The following is a 20,128-nucleotide window of genomic DNA, read 5'->3' on the forward strand; positions in this document are numbered from 1 at the left end:
GCCTCCGCCAGGGCTGTGTCTCAGGTCTAATGGAGACATTTGACCAAAGCTGGAGCCAAAAAACAACCAATCCAAAACATTACACACAACTGAAAATGCATTCGTGAAAGAAGTGTCTGAAACTGTCTGGATCAGCTGAGCTTCCAATCAGAAAATCAAATTCAGCACCACGGACAGCGGCGCAGCCTCTTTTTTTTTTTTTTTATCAAATCGGTAAATAATAAAGAAGTTTACATGAAAATAAGATTCAGTCAACAGCTGCAGCGGGAAGACACGAGGCCCTCTCTGAGCTGCAGCATCAAAATGTTCTCCACTCATTCCGTAGAACTAAGAGCATCCACCCTTTTGAGAGAAAGACTGGAGAACAATAACATTACTCACCCTTCACTGGCTCTGAGTGAATGGAGGCTCTCGGGGAGAAAGTGAGCAGTGGGGGGATACTGTAAGAGCGCATCAGGACGACAGGCTCAAGACAATCGCCATTATAAGAGTTCAAATCCCTCGCTCCAGTGAAAGTAGCAATGTCACAGCCCAGAGGAAAGATAATTTTGTCTTGTAAATGCACTGCTCCACATAGTATTGTATAAGCAAGTATTAGTACACATTTACATGTAGTCTGTGAGATAAGAGTTAGCTGGTCTGTTTAGAGGCTTTTCACAGCGGAGCCACCACTGGATTCTTCTCTGAAAAACAGAAAACTCAACTTTCCACCTCTTGAGTTCAAAGATGAGCTCAAGACCTGAGCTGTGTGGCTAACATCTGTGAAGACGATGACAGATCTTTGGGCAATTTTGGACCAATCCACTCTCCAGCAGCAGTGAGGAGAGGAGTGGAGGAGGAGGAGGAGGAGGAGGAGGAGGGAGTGATGATGTTAGGATGAAGGGAAGTTGGTAGGTTCTTTGACCCTTCTCATAAAGCCCTTTTGTACAGATATGAGGATAGAGGAGGTCTCTCTCATCACACCGTGTGTGTGTGTGTGTGTGTGTGTGTGTGTGTGTGTGTGTGTGTGTGTTTGTGTGTGTGTGCCAGAGCAGCAGAGGGAGGGATTCACAGATGTGTTTGAGGCTCTGACAACAGCTCCACCTCCTGTTTAAGATGAACTTTTTGGCATGTGCTGCATTTGTGTCTTCGTATTCCTGCTGTCATTCCAGGTTATCTCTGTTGCACTGATGCTAATTAACTTATTACACGCCTCATTACAGACTGTCCACTGTCCCACACCTTTACACACACACATACTTCCTCCACTACATGTTGGAGGCAAAGCTTCCACTTTTTTACTCCACGACATTTACTTAAAGCCTTAGGTGGCTACGTTACAGATTCAGATTATTAATAAAAAATATCATCAACAACTAAATTATCATGTATTATTATAGACGTAACTACCCAGCAGTATATAAAGTAGTTAAGATTAATCCCTTCTTTAGCTGCAAAATATGTGATACTTACAATACTGCATCAGCATCAATTATGATGGTTGATAGTATATAAATTATTCTGAAATGGGCCATTCTCCATATTGAGTACTGTTACTTTTTGTATTTAAGTAGATTTGATGGTAATTCTTTTGTATGCTTTGAATGCCTCTGTTACTATTTCTATACTGTGGTATTACTACTTTTACTTGAGTAAAAGATCAGCGTGTTTCTTCCACCACGGACACATAGTGTTTCAGTGTACTTCCTCATCCAGGCCAAAATGTCCACCACATGCTGTCCTCACTCCCATCTTCTGCATAGAGCTCTGCATTCCTTCTCACGACAAACACTGGGGCACCGGGGATTTGAAGTGTGTGTGTGTGTGTGTGTGTGTGTGTGTGTGTGTGTGTGTGTGTGTGTGAGAGAGAGAGAGAGAGAGAGAGAGAGAGAGAGATGGATAGTTGAATCACTCTACATGAGCATCAGCCAAAAGTGGAACAATGAGTTCCCTGTTCGATTCCTCCCCTACCTGCCCCCCATGGTTTGTCCCAACGTGATCTGCTGTAACCAAAAGGGCAGGACAACAGATGAACGAGAGAGGGAGGATAAAAAAAACAACCAGTCTGCATGCTTTCAAGTTTTCAGATGCTTGATTTAATGAGTTTTGAAACCCCCCCGACAACAACGGAGGTAACATTAAGCACAGACAAAAGGAGGGCACAGTGTTTATTGCACAAGCTTCATCATAAAGATCCTACACACAAAGCTTTGGAATACATTGATTTACTTTGACAATAACATTTTCTCTTGGCTATTTGGCAGTAGGGACTTTTTCTTTTTTTTAGACAAACAGAAAAAAAAAAATCTGAACTTTATTTCATAAATACGACCTATGATCCTGTATCTGCTTTATCAGAATTACATACCCGTTGTAGGACAAGAAGTTCTTGTCATGTCATCTTATTATAAAAACAATATGACTGGACCACAGGATTCTCAAATTGCCGGTAAGGTGATTAAAGAGTTTAATAGGCTGATAACAGATGAGGATGTTTCTCAAGTACCAACAAACTCAGCAGTAAAAGGCACATGAGTGAGGAGTAACAACAAAGCCTGAATGACACATGGTGCTGGAAAAGGATTTGAACAGACTGTGATTCTCGTTGACTTTCGTTGGATAATCCCTTCACAGTAAATGAAGCCGTGTTAACATGTGACCCCCCTTCACATGTTAATATGTCAGCCCAAGAGTGATTTCCTGAAAAACTGAACAGAAACATTTAAAGCAGAAGAATATATTTCTTCTTTCCTCTCCATTTAATGACCGCACAAACCCTAACATTTATCTTGTGACCTCTGGAGGGGTCCTGACCCTCAGGTTGGAAACCCCTTGTGTGGGGAGACTGTAAACTGCTTATAAAGTAAACAGAAGACAAATGACCATCCAGTGGTAGGAGCCCGGTGTTAGGATATGACCTGATGAACAGGAGTGCTTCCAGTGAAGGGGTAAAAGAGGTCTGAGGTTACTTTGTCTGCATGACTCAGTGTCGCTGGGTCAGTTAGACTCACAGTGAAATACAGCAATAAAATATTTTCCTAACATATGAAAAACATCTTTACACCCAGACCAGATTACAGATAAAAAAAAAAAAAAAAAACTTGACACAAGTGGCACAAGTTAATGGCAAACAGCCTCTAAACCAACTACATATTCAACATTCAACTTTCAATAAATACATTTATAGAGTCACAATATAAGTCATGATATTTGCTCTTCTCTTGTTAAGATCATTAAGCTACTTCTGCATGTTCTTACTCTGAACACACCTTCATAGTATAACAGGTCTGGCATTTGGCACAAGAATAAAATACATCTTACTTGACAGAAAAAAATATAATGCTGGTAATGAACTAAATTACACCGTATAAAAATAATTGTCACACTATAAATGTAAAACCATTCTTTCAAAGGCCTAGTTATGGATGTTGCTGCAGTTTATGTGACTGTAAACTGCAACCAGCTGCAGTCTGGCTCCTCTGGATTTAAAACCATATTAGGCACAAGAGGAGACAGAGAGCAACACTCACTGAAGAAAATCCAGTATGACACCTGCATACTCACAGTAAACATTAGTAAAACAGCTGTGAATGACTAGAAATTATGTTCTTCACTGAAGGAGGGTCTTTTACAAAGCAGGTTTACACAGAAAGTGAACCAGATAACATGAAAAAAGATGAAGTCTCTGCAATATCTGTTTATAAGCAGTTGTTGTTGACCCTAATATTCAGGTTTTGGGTCACATTTAGAAAACGATGATGCATCTCTGGCGCAACGCACCCTCTTTTTTTGTTTTTACAATTATTTGGTTCACTTTATAATCCCACTCTGTGAAACTGAGCCTTGGTCTTGTCGGTGTCTTGCTCTGAAGCTCTGAATACACTCCAGCTGCCCAGATGTGGATGACACTGGGCCTCTATTCAAGTTTTACTTATGCTCTGCAGTCCCCATCTATGAGCTCTTTAACTTCCTGGTTAGCAAATGACACTGATCTGAGTTCAGCTCTCTGTCTCACCCCCTCAGCGGCTGGTTTTAGGATACAGAGGAGGTCTACCAAACTCGGATCTGTGTCTGATGCCTGGGACGCAGGAAGCTGCTGCCCGCCCTGTACATCCGGCAGCTCAGTCCGTCTTCCAGACCACGTTCAGCACCTTCACCACCTCCTCATAGATGATGAAAACAATGGCCACATCCAGACACACACGGCCCAGCCGAGGAACTGTCCCTTTATAGAAACTACAGACGGAGACAAGGGGGGAGGGGGGATATAAAATATCAATGATTAGTAAAAGGTTCATAAATGTAGTTTTTTTTAATCCTATTGAATGTATTCCGAAAAAACATAAAACATTAAATAAACACAAAATTATAAAACATTTTGGCCAAATCTTCAATATTTGTAGACGTAATGTATTATGCTATATGTTCAACAGTAGGGTTGAACTAGAGCCCACAGGTGTTTCCAGTGTTAGCTGGCAAAGCCGTTGATGCTTGCTGTGATAAAAGGGGACAAAAGCCTGCCGTGAAACTGACACGTTAAACCAAAGCTACACTGAAACAAAGAGGAAGTGTACTCACGCTGCCAAGCCCTCATATCTCATGATCTTTAAAGCGCAGTCCAATGTGTTTTTATATTTATGTGCTTCCAAACCCTTTGGAAAGAAAGCAGAAAACGTTGTTATTTCTAGTCAGCGTCAGTAGGTGGCGACAACTTGACGAGTTTGGATTAAAACATCACTTCGAAAAAAAACTGCACTTTGTAATGGCCATCATTTTACTGTGGGTACCTGCATCCTTGTCTTGATGACATCTAGGGGGGTGTTTCCAAAGACACTGGCTGCTCCAGCTATGGCTCCAAAGACTCCAGTCACCAAGGGATTGATAGCTTTATTGGGGTTATCACCTGGTGACGTGGCCACGACAGAGGAGTCAGTAACAGCAAATGTATGAATGCACATTTAGTCCTGGCTCTGAACAACTGAACTATATATGAACACTATACAAACAAACATACATCCTTACGCACACTGACCTTTGTACCAGTTCTTGAGAGAGGTCATCACAAAGAATCGAATAGCTTGGTTGGAGCCTTGTTTCAGGACCGTGGCGGTGAGGCCCTGGTATGTCCCTCTCAATCCTGGAATGGAAAGAAAAGTGGGTAAAATTTATTTTGCTCCTCTTACATTTAGTTTAAAACACCATGTCTGGATGTCAGGCTTTTTAATTAACGCAATGTTTTCAGCTGCACTACCCTGCCTGACCAGTAGATGTCAGGTGAATCACATGCACTGAAGCTGGTCTTTACCTTCTGCCTTGATGATCTCTCGGACTCCGTGGAAGAAGCCTTTGTACTTGGGATTGGCTGAAGTCTGATCATGAATGAATTTAACCTTGGGAGATTAAAAAAAGGAACATTAAAAAGCTGAAAGTGTTGCTTTGTTATTACAGAGAAGAGCGACATACAAGGTGGTGAAATCTGCACAAATGTTTAGTCTGGCCTTCTTTGAATGACATTTCCAAATGACACAGAGCTCAATGAATGTCTAGAGACACAATATCGAAGTATTTTACTGAAGATGTAATTAGATGAGAAGAGCGCTTCATTTTTCCTTTGTTTTGGTGGTTATGAATGTCCTTATATTCAAGCTTCCTGCACATCTAGTGTGCATGACACTAAAAAGTAACAAACTAGTCAAATCATAAATGTGACCACAGATCAGTTTAATAACATACCTTAACAGTTTCCATGGGACAGACCACCAAAACAGCCTCCATCACTCCGGCTCCGAGCCCGCACAGCAGGCCTCTGGTGCTGTCCAGTCGACCGGACTCATCCTTCGCACGGTTGCTGAGGAACTCAAACACCCCAAACCTGTGGAGCAGAACAGAGCCAGCAGGGAATTACAACACAGCGCTCCACTATTACATTTATTAATTTACATTAACTATAGAAAAAACTATAAAAACACACCTTACACATAGTTTAGTAAGAGAATATCTTTTTTTATCACTGGAGGCTGTAAGGTATAAGGTTCTTTTGTGGTTGTGCCTTTGCTCCTGTTCGACCAATATTTCCCTCCCTTGAGGTCAAAATTAAAGTAATGAATTGAAGTTATAATCTCAAAGTCAAGTCACTATCTGTTAAGTCGCTATCTGTTAAGTCAATATCTGTCGCCGAAGGATGAAACACAATGGTGACTGAGCTTATGGCCCACTGATGAAAGTACTGCTTGATTTTTACATTTGCCCTCAACATTTTAAAATGTTTCCTGCTACTGCAGCGTCACATTAAAAGCATTTAACTGCTTTTATGCTATTATGAAAATAGTCACTGTGAGCTTTGCACTGACGACTATTGTTCATCAAAAATGCATCTACTCAGCCAGACAAGGGTCATTGTCGACATATTTTGACAGCGGACGAGTTTGAAATATTTGCAGGGACTAATGGAACGAGCAGGAGCAGCTGACAGACGAAGAGCTGCAGGCAACAGGCTGCACACCTCCAACACCTCAGCACAGTAACAAAGTCTTTCCAGTGTCACAGTGCCCTGCTGTTTGCTGAATCATACCCTGTACAACATAATAAAGATGATGGAGAATTACTGCCTGACCTTTTTTGTTAAAATTACAATTATTTGTTTTTATGCTCCCAGAATTCTGTGGCCTGTAGTATTAAACTGGATTTGCTGTTACCACCAGTATCTACAATTTAATTAACGCAGCTTTAATTACAGAGGATCATTTTCAATTTCATGTTTAGTTTAATAAAAATGCTTTAGTAAAAGGCCAAAAGCAAATGAGTAAAATGACAAATAGATGACAGTAGTGTAGTCACAGATAATGAGATTCCTCATATCACAAAGATAATTATGCTGCCTCTCATCAGCAGAAGTCTGGTCGTAGACGAGGACCTTTTCACTCCGCGGCTCCCTGAGCACAAATAAAAGCAGAACCACGGATGCACCTCAAGGCAAGAAACTTCTGTCCAACTCAGATTTTTAGTGGAGACAAACTGCTGAAAGTGCAGAATGTGCTCAGGGCTTTTACTTTATTGTGATGCACCAATAAACTCCAGTAACCATCAAGTGACCAGCAACAGCTGCCACAGAAGCCAGCCCAGAGTGTGTGTGTGTGTGTGTGTGTGTGTGTGTGTGTGTGTGTGTGTGTGTGTTTGGTTTATGTGTCCCCGCAATGAGAAAATGTTGTGCCAGCGAGTCCTTTACAAGAAAGGTTATTTATAGATGGAATTGAATTGTGGTGAAGGCAGGACGCTGCCCGGTACATTTAGCAAAGGGGCGGGGGAGGACAGACACGTGGTCTTGATGAATGCCTTGTTTTCCTCTCTGTCTCTTCTCAGTCTGCTTGAACCGTTTACCTGCCGTCTGACAGAATCCCCATTTCATACCCGGCTCATGCGATTTTAGCTCTCTCCTCCATCTGCCTTTCCATGGCAAAGATTTTCCTCTGCTCATTAACCTTCCACATCTGCTCCTCTGTCTCACTCGCAGACTTGTCTCACAAATTCAGTTTGTTTCGAAAGACGGGCTCCACACAATTAACTGACTCCCACAGTCAAGCAGGAACAAACCACATGTAAAAATAAATCCATTCGTCTCTCTTTATGCACACCACTTGCTGACTACAAACAGCTTTTTAGCTTTGGAGAGAGTGAAAAATGAAAACGTGCACCTCCCTGCAGCTCGCTCAGACTGCACAGAGATGGTAGTGCACTTAATAACTAACCTTGTGAAACAAACGCTATTCATTAAAAGCTGCTGGAGAGAAATATGGCACCGTCAGGCCTGTTCCGACGCCAATTTACTCTCCAAATCCTCCCCTACCCATTTAACAAGTGGACTAAACTTCACAGTTAGAATATGACACATCGTGTTTTGGCTGACATCCACAGTCAGAGAGTCATTCTGGACAGCAGAGTGCTGCCCAATCGTCATTAGAGGGTCTTTCTACAAGGTCAGTTGTGCTGGCAAGAAGAGGATGTGAAGGAGAGAGAATAGACGGAAGAGGAAAGAAAGAAAGGAGGCTGGGCAGACAAGAGAGAGGGATGTAAATATGGATGAAGGGTTAAGGGGAGGAGAAGGTCAAAGGCTCTCTTGTCTGTCCCTCTCATGCCTCCCTGACATCCCTCCAGCAGAGTGCGTGGTGCATGATGGTGCCCAGGCAATCAGTTAATGGGATGGGGAGAAAGAGGGCCGAGGAGGTAAAGGAGTAATAGGAAGGGGGAGGGGAGGGAAGATAAAGGAAGTTAAAAAAAGAACCGATCGAATAAACGACTCAGGAGAAGCGGTGGTCAGTGGAAAAGTGCCAAGACATCGTCCATAAATCAAACCTAACTGTTCCCATCTCAACGACTTTCAATTTCTCCATCATGTTTAATTTTTTCATTCACCTTTTCATTTTTTGCTGCATTGCCTAAACCAGAAAAGGCAAAAAAAAAAAGAAAAGCTAAGGATCGATACCCCCCCAATCACCACAAGATAAATCTGAGGATTCATGAGACGATGAACAAGACAGAAAAACAGAAAAATTATGTATACTATCTTCAAACTTGCCTCTGACCTTTGCTTTTCATCATTAATTACTGAATAATCTCACCTCTTCAGCCCTTTTGAAAGTATTCAAGCAGCTCATAACCCAAAGATGTTAAATAATTCAATCAAAGTGTATTAACTTGCACACAGCAGGTTATATTTCTATATATAATGTATAATGCACTTATGTGAAATTTTATATACAATACAGTCAGATGACAAGAGCAGACAGAGGACCTAAACCTCTGTTGCCAGATTTCCTGTGAGAATAATGACTCCCTCTGGAAGGGGTGCTGAAGGCTGACTGACACATTCATAAACACACACACACACACACACACACACACACACACACACACACACACACACACACACAAACACTGTACATAAACATCCACACACCCATTGACAGAGTACCAACACAAGTCTCCCTCTCTGTACCCCTATTGAGACCCTGCCTGAGTTTGAGTGGCATCTTTGCTTCGCCTGGCTGGGCCTGTCTCTCCATCGCACAGACAGGCTCTACCCTCCAGCACATGCACACACACACACACGCACACACACACATAAATAAAGAAAGAGAGAGAGGGAAGGAAGGAAGGAAATAATGAAACACAGAAGAGAGAAAACTGTGAAGAATAAAAGCATCTGAGTGTGTGTGTGTGTGTGTGTGTGTGTGTGTGTGTGTGTGTGCGCGCGCGCATGCTACAGTCTTGTCGGTTGATAAATGTCATTGCTGTGAAAGAATAACATAATTATAGTGAAGGCGAGTGTGGCATTTATGCCGTGCATTGTGGGTAATGGACTAGAATAATTGGAGTGTGTGAGTTAGTAGTTCCAGGTAGAAGATCACGACGGCTTAGCTAGAAGAGTGTGTTTTATTCCAGCCTTTACTGCACATGTAAAAAATAAAGTGCACACTCTCCTTTTTATATTTATTACGATATAAAGATAAGATATAAAAAAATCAGTCTTGTACGTCTATTTATCATTATATTATACTATTATTTTACTCACCTGGCAGCAGATTTGGGTATGGATCCGTACAGCAGTGAGCTCAGTCCTCTGTACAGTCCTTTTACACCGTGACCCTGAACCGTCTGTTTCACACAGTCACCTGGAGGCAGATTAGAGGTTGTGTTTTACCGCACGAGAGAGCAGTAGAAATATGTGTTTTGACATTTGAATGCACAGATCCTTTTGAGAGCATCAAAACCCACCAGAGTAGCAACTGGTCAGTCTTTCCAATAGCATAATCAATGTAGTGCAAATGTGTTTTTTATATATTTATTTATTTGCCCTGTGTCATTTCGTAGTGGCCCTGACAAACAACACACCAAAAACATCTGTCCTTCACTTTTGATTCATCAGTTTCACAAAGGGAAATGGAACAAATTGGCTGATTTCTGACAAACTTTAAAACATTTTCCTTTGAACTTGCTTCTTGCTCTTGGAGGCATCAATCCAGTAATCCATGTTCTGCTACCTCGCCAAATGCACAACTGAGCTGAAAAAGCAACAGCTGTCTGGAGCGCTCATTAGCACGGTCTCCGATCCTCAGAGCTCCAGCCAACATTGACACATCCTCGGCATGTGTGTGTATGCTGGAATGCATGGATGGTGAGTGTGCATGTGTGCAGTGGTCTGTTCTAAGTCATATAAACAAGCAAAGTGACAGCTTGCCAGAATCCCTAATGTACCTGGGGATGATGGGTAATTAGATAATGAGCTCCTGAGAGAGGCAGCAAGACGGGATGAAGAACAGAATACATGAATGGCAGGTTGGCTGGCTGGCTAGTTGGTAGGTAGGTTGGTAGGTTGTTAGGTCGGTAAAAAAATGATTAGGTACAACACCATAACATGTTGTTTGTACAATTTTGTTTTTTGCACAGATTAAACAAATGAGATATGATGTGTTAATTAGTGAGCTTTAGAGTCATCTTTAAACACAGCCAGCTAGCTGTTTCCCTCTGTTGCCAGTCTTTGTGCTAAGCTAATTAGCTTTAACTAAGTCATTGGCTGGTATTAATATTTGAATATGTGTATTCACTCTGAACGTGTTGGTCTAAAGCTGAAGGTCCGCTGCTGAATGTTAAAATCTCATACCTATCCCTCTGTATTTGGGTGGGTTGGCCTTCTCATCCAGTTGTAACTGGGTCTTGACATACTCCGTGGGGAAGGTGATGCAGATCTCTATGCCACCTGCAATTCCACCTAAAAAACAAAGAAAACCAGCGCAGACATTTATTAATATAAAGCATCTAAACAAGAGGCAGAAATGTACCTTGAAACAATCAAAAAAGTGAGCGCAGAGGAAGAAAAATTAAAAGTTTTGCCTAAACTGAGCATATCATATCTGACTAGCTGCAGCTTAACCAAGCCTGATTCAGTGCCCTGTCGATGGTATGAATTGCAAGGAGGTCTCATTACGTCATGGATCGTTACAGTGACTCCGCAAATGGCTTTCCCTCCATAAACATTAAAAGCACTGCTGCCGAGGGAGGAAGAGTAACGAGCCGGACGAAGATAAATCAGCTGCTCTGCTACAGCTAAACTACACAGAGACTGTGCTGTTTGAGGAACAGAAAGTCAACACAAGGGGAGGCAGTGTGAGACGGGCGTGCTGCCACTCACATATTCTGCACCATATGTTTAGTGTGTGATTGCAGAGAAGACAATATACGTACATTATGAGAGAAAGACAGTAATGAAGTGAATAAATGAATGTGTGAGTGACCGCTCGAGGCTTCAGCCTGAAACCCGCCACAGTCGGTGAGCGGAGTAGATGGGGACAAGTGTCCAAAAGGGAGGCTAATGCACAACGCAGATGAGTCACGAGGAGAGGAGGGAGGATGGAGAGAGGGCTGACATTAATTAAATTATCCGCTAAGCCTGCAGGGAGGGGCTCCATTACTCAGGCCAAGACCCTCCATTAACTCAATGACACAGATGAACACAAGCACACTGTGCAAGCGAGGCACACATGATGCAGTTACACATGCACACATGCCCCCGACTAACAGAGGAAATTACAATGATTTCTGTGGTTAATCACGAGGAACAGATTACTGTACATGATGTGTATTTGTGCCAAGTCAGGAAAGCATTTCACCACAAGACCACAACAAATCAAAGATTGGGAAGTGAGAAGCTGAAAAGGCAGTCCAAATCTGGATCAGAGACAAGTGGTTTCAACAGGAAATTACCAGCTGTGATCAGATGTTGGTACTTCCCAACCTAGAATGTAAAAAATGTCCATTTTAAAACCCCTGTTTCTTGTTTTAAGATAGTGACTCAAATCTAGAAAATTCTTGACATAAAGGAAAATGTACTGAGGCAGAATTTCACTTCATGCTTTACTGAGAAAAAAGGTTGAATATGCAACTATCTGTTAGTACTGGTGTGTTTTTTGGATTTTGACTCTCACATCTCAGTGAAGCAGTGTTTCACCAGTAAACATGCTTACGTGTCATTTGGCTCAGCTCACATGTCGCTGCTCCCAAAACCTTTATCACTGTGGCACCTGGACGCAGAGCCTCCATTAAAGATAAAAACCTACATTTAACCCAGGACACACATTTAAGGACTACAAGTAGATGACATTGCAACTTCAACTAAATACCCTCAAAAGCGTCTGACTCATCTGCTTCTCTTTATCTCCATCTCCTCCTCTGCAAGTGCGGCTGATTTAATAAGGGAAATCAATACAGGAAAATAGCTTTTACTTAAAGCTGTGCACTTACCCAACACATTCATTCAGTCTCTCCTGAATGGATTCTCATCTTTGACATATAAAATTAAGGATAAGTTAAAATCTACCCCAAAATTTGTCACAAAAATGAGATTTTAAATACCTGAAAATGTGTTTCTTCTGAAAATTACTGCATTTTATTTTGGCCTACCTGAACATTATGCAGCCATTTATCTTACTCAGTGTGATGTGCATGATGTTGAATTTGTACCTTGTGGTTTTCAGTATTTATGCTGTGATGACATGACACAATAATAATCAAATGCATATTATCCGTCAATGACATACCTGGATTCACCTAATCAGCGCAATTCATAAAAACTGTGTGCGGTGCTGAGCTGAGTCATGACCTCCATGTGATCACGGGTACACACACACACCCACACACACACATTTTAACCACCACCGTGTGTGTGTGCGTGTGTATGCGTACGTAAAATAAGTTGTAATTCTTCTAATCCTGGTTTAGTGTTAAGTAATTGTTCGCCAGCTGAGACAGAAATCACATGAGTTTTACAACGCTCCATTCCAGCCGTCCTGATCTGGGATCAGTGGGTCAGTGTGTCTTGGGCAGGAAGAAACAATAAACTTCATTCATCCGTTTTCAGCCAAGACAGCACGTGAAAACCAAGCAACACACGCACAGCACACATGATCAGTCTCCATCAAACACACAGCGCCTGTGGAGGAGAAGCAGTTTGTTTGTCTTCTCCTCCATTTCGCAGCCGGCATCCAAAACACACACACATATTTTACTCACACACATTTAAAGATGACACCTTAAATGACTCCAGTGTACTGCTGCTGTCAAACGTGGGTTACATGAGCAAAATGGCCATTAATCTTTATCTTCACAGGCTCGCTCTCCTCTCCTGTTGTTAATTTTTCTCTCTCAGCGGTGCCTTCCTTCCTCTCTCCTCACTCTTGGACTGCTCCTCTCCACAATGTCATAAAATCAATGCATCCACACAGATCTTTGACACTTACTATTACACAAAAACAGAGGCGGTAAAAAACAGGTAGTGCCTGATACAAATCTGCTTCTTTAGACTCTTAGAGACTTGAAATTTCCACAATCTACCAGCAGTTTAAAAAATCTGATGCAGACTGCAAACTGTTTAAAGGTAGCATGGTGCACAGAAAAGGTAAATTCATATAATCAACAGCATTCAGACTTCACAGCTTGGGGGCCAGCATGAGCCAAAAGTAATCGGACACACGTAAATGACGCCTATATGTGATGTTGAACATCTGATTCCAGAACCAGAGGCATTAATATGTCGCTATAACAGCCTCCATCTTTTAGAAAGGCTTTCCACAAGAATGGATTTGTTCCCATTTAACCACCTGAGCGTTAGCGAGGTCAGCCACTGATGTTGGGAGATAAGGCCCAGCTCACAGTCAGCGTTCAGATTTATCCCAAAGCTAATCAAGTCTTTCCAAACCAAACTTGGAAAACTATTGCTTTATGGACCAGCTTTGTGAATGGGAGTGCTGTCATGTTCAAACAGAACCTGCTGGTTGTGCTAGATGAAAAATCAGAGGATGACCAAAGTCATTAGGATTCATCCTCTGGGCACCATGGATATTTTTACCAACTTTCATGGCAATTCATCAAACATTTCACTTAAAAACAAAGGGATCAGAGTGAGCAAAACTATCCTCTGTGCACCATGAATGTCCATGAAGTCGTTGAGACATTTCAGTCTGTCCCGGCGCTGAACAACAGACCAACACTGTCATCTTGGCTTCAGTCCCAAACTTACAAATATTCAGTTTACTATCAGATAAAACAAAGAAAAGCACCAAATCCTCACAAGCTGGAGATAGATTGTGCACATTCACACACATACTCACGAATGAATGTAACCTGCAAAGAAACAAAGTCACAGTCACTTTTTTGCAGTACAGAGCGGCACAGAGGAAGCCAGGTGAGCAGGCAGACAGCCAGCTGACAGGGAGGAACAGCGAACCTGCTTCCTAGCTGCTTCGGTGACTCTAATGAGCATCCAGCACATCTGGTCCACTAAGAAACTTCCTTTTTTCTGATTAAGAACTGACAATCTAGCAAGGTGTCTGAACATGGCAGGTTCTAAACATATCTGAAGCTCCATTTCCTTCAAAATATACTTTTTTTCTTTACATTTTTGAGCCTGCTGCTTCATTTTTTAAAGACGCAGTAAAACCTAAAATTAGGATTCTTTTTTGTTGATTCAATTTTTGAGAAATTTCAGTTCAGACAATAAAACTCATCCAAAACAGTCAACAATGTGTGTTTGTCCTTGTGTGTGTACATCCATGGGATAGCAAATTAATATGCAGTTTTGCAGCAAAATCTATCTATTATTCATCCAGATGTTCCTTATTTTGATGATTATCTCTCAATTTAAATTCTCTGGAGTCTGAGGGAGATTATGTCCACATCTCCAGTCCAAACGGAGAACGTAGCCAGAGGACTGATGCACTTCAAACATGTGGTGTCCTATTAATAGAGCTGTAATATTTCTGTTTGCCTCACGCAAAACATGAAAAGAATTATTCATCTGACGTCTGGCCTTTTAGGCTTCCTCTGTCCTGAGCAACACTCCCTAACGCTACACTGATGCTTAATTACAGGAAGGGATGTTAATTAATTTTAAATGGGAACTGTGAGAACTGCTTAGAACCCCGCAGCACGCAGACTGTACACTGATTTACATGAATAGGACAACTACGCACAGGTTGTTTTGACAGTGTGTACAGTTACAGACGAGGATGTCAGGCTCTTTACGCATGAAGGATGACACCACTGGGTTAACATGCTTTAAATTCACATTACTTACATTATTTGTTGATTGATTATAGCCACTGCTTTGAGTTTATTTTACTACAGTGTCAAAATCAACTTGCAGAGGTTTGAAATGAGCTTGTAACCCAACAGAGTGCATATTCAGTTCGCTTTGTTACATTATACCATGTTCATGCAGTTATGAGCGTTTGAATTTGCATTTCAGGTTTGGTGCATTCAAGGAAGCTCTGACATTTAAGATTCACAAAAAGTTGGGATGCTGTGTAAAACATTAAAAACAGAATGCAAACAAACTGTGTTTGCCGACAGTTCCTGAGCTTATGCAGTAATATCTTTTATACAATCATGTGTTCACCCTCACTCCATCACCGCTTGCGAACGACTGAGCCTTTCCAGGATGCCCCTTTCTTACCCAATCATGATACTATCACCTGTTACCAATAAACCTGTGATACCTGTGTATCCACAAACTATGTTGTCAAAATTTCAAACCCCTCCAAACAAATAATAAAAAACTCAGATTTGGCTTCAATCAATATTTCTGTATTTACAATGCATCACAAAATTATGTGTATGTGAAACATCCACTTGGCCTCGCTGAGTGTTTTAGCTTCTTTCCACTCATTGTTTTGGTTTTATGTTCTGCAACTTCGCTGTTTTGGTTAGTCTCACTGCTGTTTTCAGTGAAAAAGCTATAAAAACCCACTGTGCACCTTTGCAGGATGAACCCAGTGTAACATTAAGCAGCTATACAGCCAGAAAACAGGCTTTAAAGGCATTTAACAGATTGCTGTTGGGCAAACATCTTTCAAGTCTAAGACATCAGAGTGTTTCTGAAGCCAACAAGCTAATTACTTGAACATTAATTACCCTGTTACGATCGCTTAACTGACAAAATTAATATCAACTACGTGATCACTCTGACTGATTTTCTCTCTGCATGCTCATTTCTACACGGTAGCGAAATGAATTAAAACCAGTGCACATTTTCTGTTTCCGTGGCTGCACAACATCTAACTGACACGTTGTTACAGTGGAGGTGGCTGGGAGGCGGACAGAGGAGTGCACTGTGATTCATGATCTGGCCTCCCGATACTCGGGGTCTGCGAGCAGCAGAGCGGTGGAGGGGAGGCGACTGTGTGCGTCACCTGTGACGCGTGGAAACAGGGAGTAAGCGCACAGTTTGACGAGCCCTCTGAGCCTGAGAGGAGACAACCACTCAGAAAAGCTAACTGGCTGCCCTGAGGCTGAAGAGAGAGATGGAGGAGAGGAAAAGAGAGCAGGAAAAGTGACATAAAAATGAGCCTGCCTCAGTGGAAAATCCAATCTATCATGAAATCAGGATGAAAAAAGGGAACTTTGTCTCTCTGTCAATCCCTCTGCTTCACAGTCTCGGCTCAGAGGGGCTATAAATGAATGCCACAGCAGTGTATGAATGGACAGCAGCCTGCAGATCAGGTCCAGAGACCCATTTAGACCACTCTTTCTGCCTCAGGCCTCACACAGATAAAACTCTCCACTTCAGTCATCACCAGTGGCTGTTGAGAGAAGACTTGATCTGACCAATAGGAGCAGAAAGAGCTCGCAGACCTCTTAAAGCTTTGGTCCTCTTTGCCAACCACTGTGAGCTCTCTAATGCATTAAGCTTTGACCTTCTAGTTCTTGCTTTGTCTACTTCGAGCCTTCGGGGCAGCAATGTGTCTCTCTCTCTCTCTCCACACTGACATATTGCTAACCATATCACAAATCTGAGGTAGCATGTCACACTTTGGGAGAGGTGTCAGCTGGATTTGTGAACTGCCATAGCTGAGAGAGGGTAATTTGTATCCTGACAATGTAAACTATCAGCTGTGGTTTCTGATGGGCGATACAGCAGATCAGACTCAAAGTGACAGTTTATCCATCACTGAGTCATCCCAGCGACGCTCTGAACATGTACTTTCATCAAAGTACACACGCTGACAGAACACTTTCATTTCCAGTCCCTTTGATAGACAGCGATAAATCAATGGTTTCTTGACAGTGAAGCCAGGAGGAGTCAGAGGCTGCACAGGGTTGCGACAGAGAAGAAGCAATCGTGCTGCTGCTGCAAAACTGGACAGACAGGCTTGAGACGAGCTAAACGACACAGCGAGGGGAAGAGGGAGCCACACAGGGCCATATCCAGTCAATCAGGCTGCACGGGACTGATGGGGGAAGGGGAAGGGGAAGGTCTCAGCGCGGCTGCATTTCCATTTCTCAATGGCTGACAGGACGATATGAGTCAGGAGCAGGTTTTTTCTCCTCTTCCCACAAAATCGCTAACTCTACTGTTGTAATCTTGTCTGATCAATTCATACAGAAGGAAGTGCGTAACGAGCCATGAGTGCGTCAGATTGTGATGTGTTTGTTGAATTTAAACAGGGAGAGAGGATATTTAATGAAAACATGATTAAAACAAAACACTAAATGCAGGCTAATGGTGACTTCAGGCTTAAAAACACCAAAATCTCCAAACACAGGTAGATAAAAAGAGTGGGACAGGAATGTAGAGGGGCTGTAAAACTCTCTAATGTGAACCATCCAGGAAACGAGTACCACATTTTGTTAGAATTTAGGAATGCAAGCGTACTGAATAATAAGGAAAGTACTGTTTAAGCGACCTGCTGATGCTAAAATTAATGTTGTTATTACAGCCAGATACTGTAAGCCAAAAGTCATATGTAAATATGCTAATATTTACCTCTGTTTAAGTCATTTATGTTGCATTTATTTTGTTATTATGGTTTACAGCTTGTACCACACATCATGTGACCATGGACTAAAGTCAATAACCTGAATCTAAATGTGGATTGAGATGCGTGACGTAATGTATATAAACCTATAAACCATCATTTATAGCAGCTGACATCAGCTTCAATACACATAAATGTTGTAAACACTAATAAGATTCCCTCTGCAATATGATAAGACAATAAATATTTGGGATTTTTTTAAACTGTTGGACAAAAAAATTGAAGATGTCACTTTGAGCTCTGGGAACTTAAAGCAGGCATTTCTAGTATTTTCTAACTAAAATGAGTCATTGATTAATGAAAAAAACAAGCTGCAAAATAATTAAACTAATCATTAGTTTGTTTTTAATCCTCAATCAAAAGGAATTCATTCACAATGATAAAATATTCACTGTTGCCAGACAACACAGCTGAAATCAACAGAGTGCTGCCAAACACCAGCATGGAGCCTTAATGCAGGAGCATCTCTGAGAGGCTCTTCATCAGCTGGAGCTGCTGCACCCTGATCATCATCACACGAGGGGGTCGGGGGGGTCGGGGGGGGGGGTTAGGTGATGCAGAGCAGCAGGAGGTTTCTGAACCTCAGCGGGGATAAACTGATGAATCACAGAAATGGCTAAAACAATAAGACTGAAGAAGTTCTGAGCTGTCAGCTGACTGATTGGTTAGAATGTTGATAATTGATGAACCATTTTACTCACATTGGCTGGTTACAGCAGTGCAAAGATTGATCCAGATCAATATATAATAATTAATTTTGTGGTTTTTTTGGCAGATTAATCTAAGAAAATATTTTGTTTCTGTTTACTTACAGAGGCATATATCAACATAACCTCACCAGTTATTCCAAATCAACAGACTGATCAGCGGTTAAAACAGCTGTCAGTTATGGATACATATTTTCTGGTGCTGTCAAAGTATAAAAGAGCAGCACTGACAGAATAACATTTAAGTCTGAGAGAATAATCTCAGCACAAGTGCCATTTAGTAGCTGTTCACAAGCTTTCTGATAATGTCACATTATCTTCATCAGCAGATGGATTTTGCCCAGAAGAAGTCTGTGTGGCGCTCAGGAGTTCAAACATCTACTGATCCATGACAGCTGAGCAAAACCACAACACCCTCACATCTGAGACGCTGTCCCAGGAGACGTGCCGCATGCATCAATCCGCTCTAATGTCATTATGCGAAGTGCACTAGAGGTGATCTTCGGATTGGAGAGATAAAATCACATCAGTGCAGCAGGTAAGATCTGACAGGACAGGACTGTTAGTCAGGACAGAAGGACAGAGACTTCTTCTGGAGCTCATCAACATTTCTCTTTTACAGCTGCTTCAGGGGTCACACAGGTCAGCATGGTTTGAGGTTGGTGGAAAATGTAGTAATTCTGTTAAAACACCTCTTTTTACCAGCTCATTATCTATATTTAGAAGCAGATATTGCAGCAATCATATTCTTTCTCTGAGCAGCTCCACTAACTTGAAGCTTTCAACCCCCAAATCATGAAGTGAAAGGTGTCATTAGAGAGAGCAACGCCCTGTTTGTGCAACAAAACAAAAACAACACAACAAATGCTACCAAAGAAAAGGAAATTATGAGGTTGGAGTGTGGTAATTCTGTTTGCAGTCTCCTGACGGGTACAGTTTATTTTCTGAGTAACTTCATTGACTTTCTTTCCTCTTCAGCAACACGCAAATCCCCTGAACTCCTCGCTCTATTCTTAAGGTCTGCGGTTGTCTTTCCAGTATTTACACACCCTCGGCACACAACAAACAAGATTACACAATATGAAATGCATGTGCAACACTCTTTCATCCAACTGGCACTTCAGCGTAACTCGCATAACCAGTGCCATTTTCTTGAAGTGTTGCCTTTTCCGCGTGAGAAACCTTGACGAACTTACCTGCCAGGATCGCTTTTCCCGGGTGAGTTAATTTCGCTTTCCCCGCCGGCGCCGCTGCCGCCAGACACCTCGGTCTGAGAAAAGGGCTGATAAATGTGCCTCTATCCTGCATAATTACTGGAAAATGCACAGTAAAATCTACAAAAAAAGCTTCAAGTCTAATGAGGTTTATCTTCCAGTAGGTAGCTTGCAATTTCTTTTTTTCTTTCTTTCTTTTTTTTTTAAGTAGACTGGCGCGCGCAACACATGAACGGCTCCTGTCTGCTGCGCTTTCCTGCAGGTGATCTCAGATGCGTCCGGAGACTCCGGCGAGTCTCTGTTGACAGTGGGCGGACACCGGGACTGTCAAGGAAGTTGGGATGTTCTAAATCTAATATCTGTT

The 20,128-nt window shown here is 41.9% G+C and overlaps 1 protein-coding gene across 1 annotated transcript; it reads right to left on the minus strand.

Annotated features, from left to right (window-relative positions):
- Window positions 1-2,050: 2,050 nt before the first annotated feature.
- Window positions 2,051-20,093, minus strand: LOC143320972 (tricarboxylate transport protein B, mitochondrial). The gene is made up of 9 exons (XM_076731045.1): window positions 19,747-20,093; window positions 10,637-10,744; window positions 9,548-9,647; window positions 5,713-5,851; window positions 5,285-5,369; window positions 5,012-5,116; window positions 4,767-4,882; window positions 4,558-4,631; window positions 2,051-4,215 (listed from the first exon to the last, which is right to left on the minus strand). Exons 1-9 carry the CDS (start codon window positions 19,856-19,858, stop codon window positions 4,101-4,103), a joined length of 954 nt encoding a protein of 317 aa, XP_076587160.1. The 5' UTR covers window positions 19,859-20,093; the 3' UTR covers window positions 2,051-4,100.
- Between the last annotated feature and the right edge of the window lie 35 nt (window positions 20,094-20,128).

This window comes from Chaetodon auriga, chromosome 5 (genome assembly GCF_051107435.1).
Source record: "Chaetodon auriga isolate fChaAug3 chromosome 5, fChaAug3.hap1, whole genome shotgun sequence".
NCBI classification, from domain to species: Eukaryota; Metazoa; Chordata; class Actinopteri; order Chaetodontiformes; family Chaetodontidae; genus Chaetodon; species Chaetodon auriga.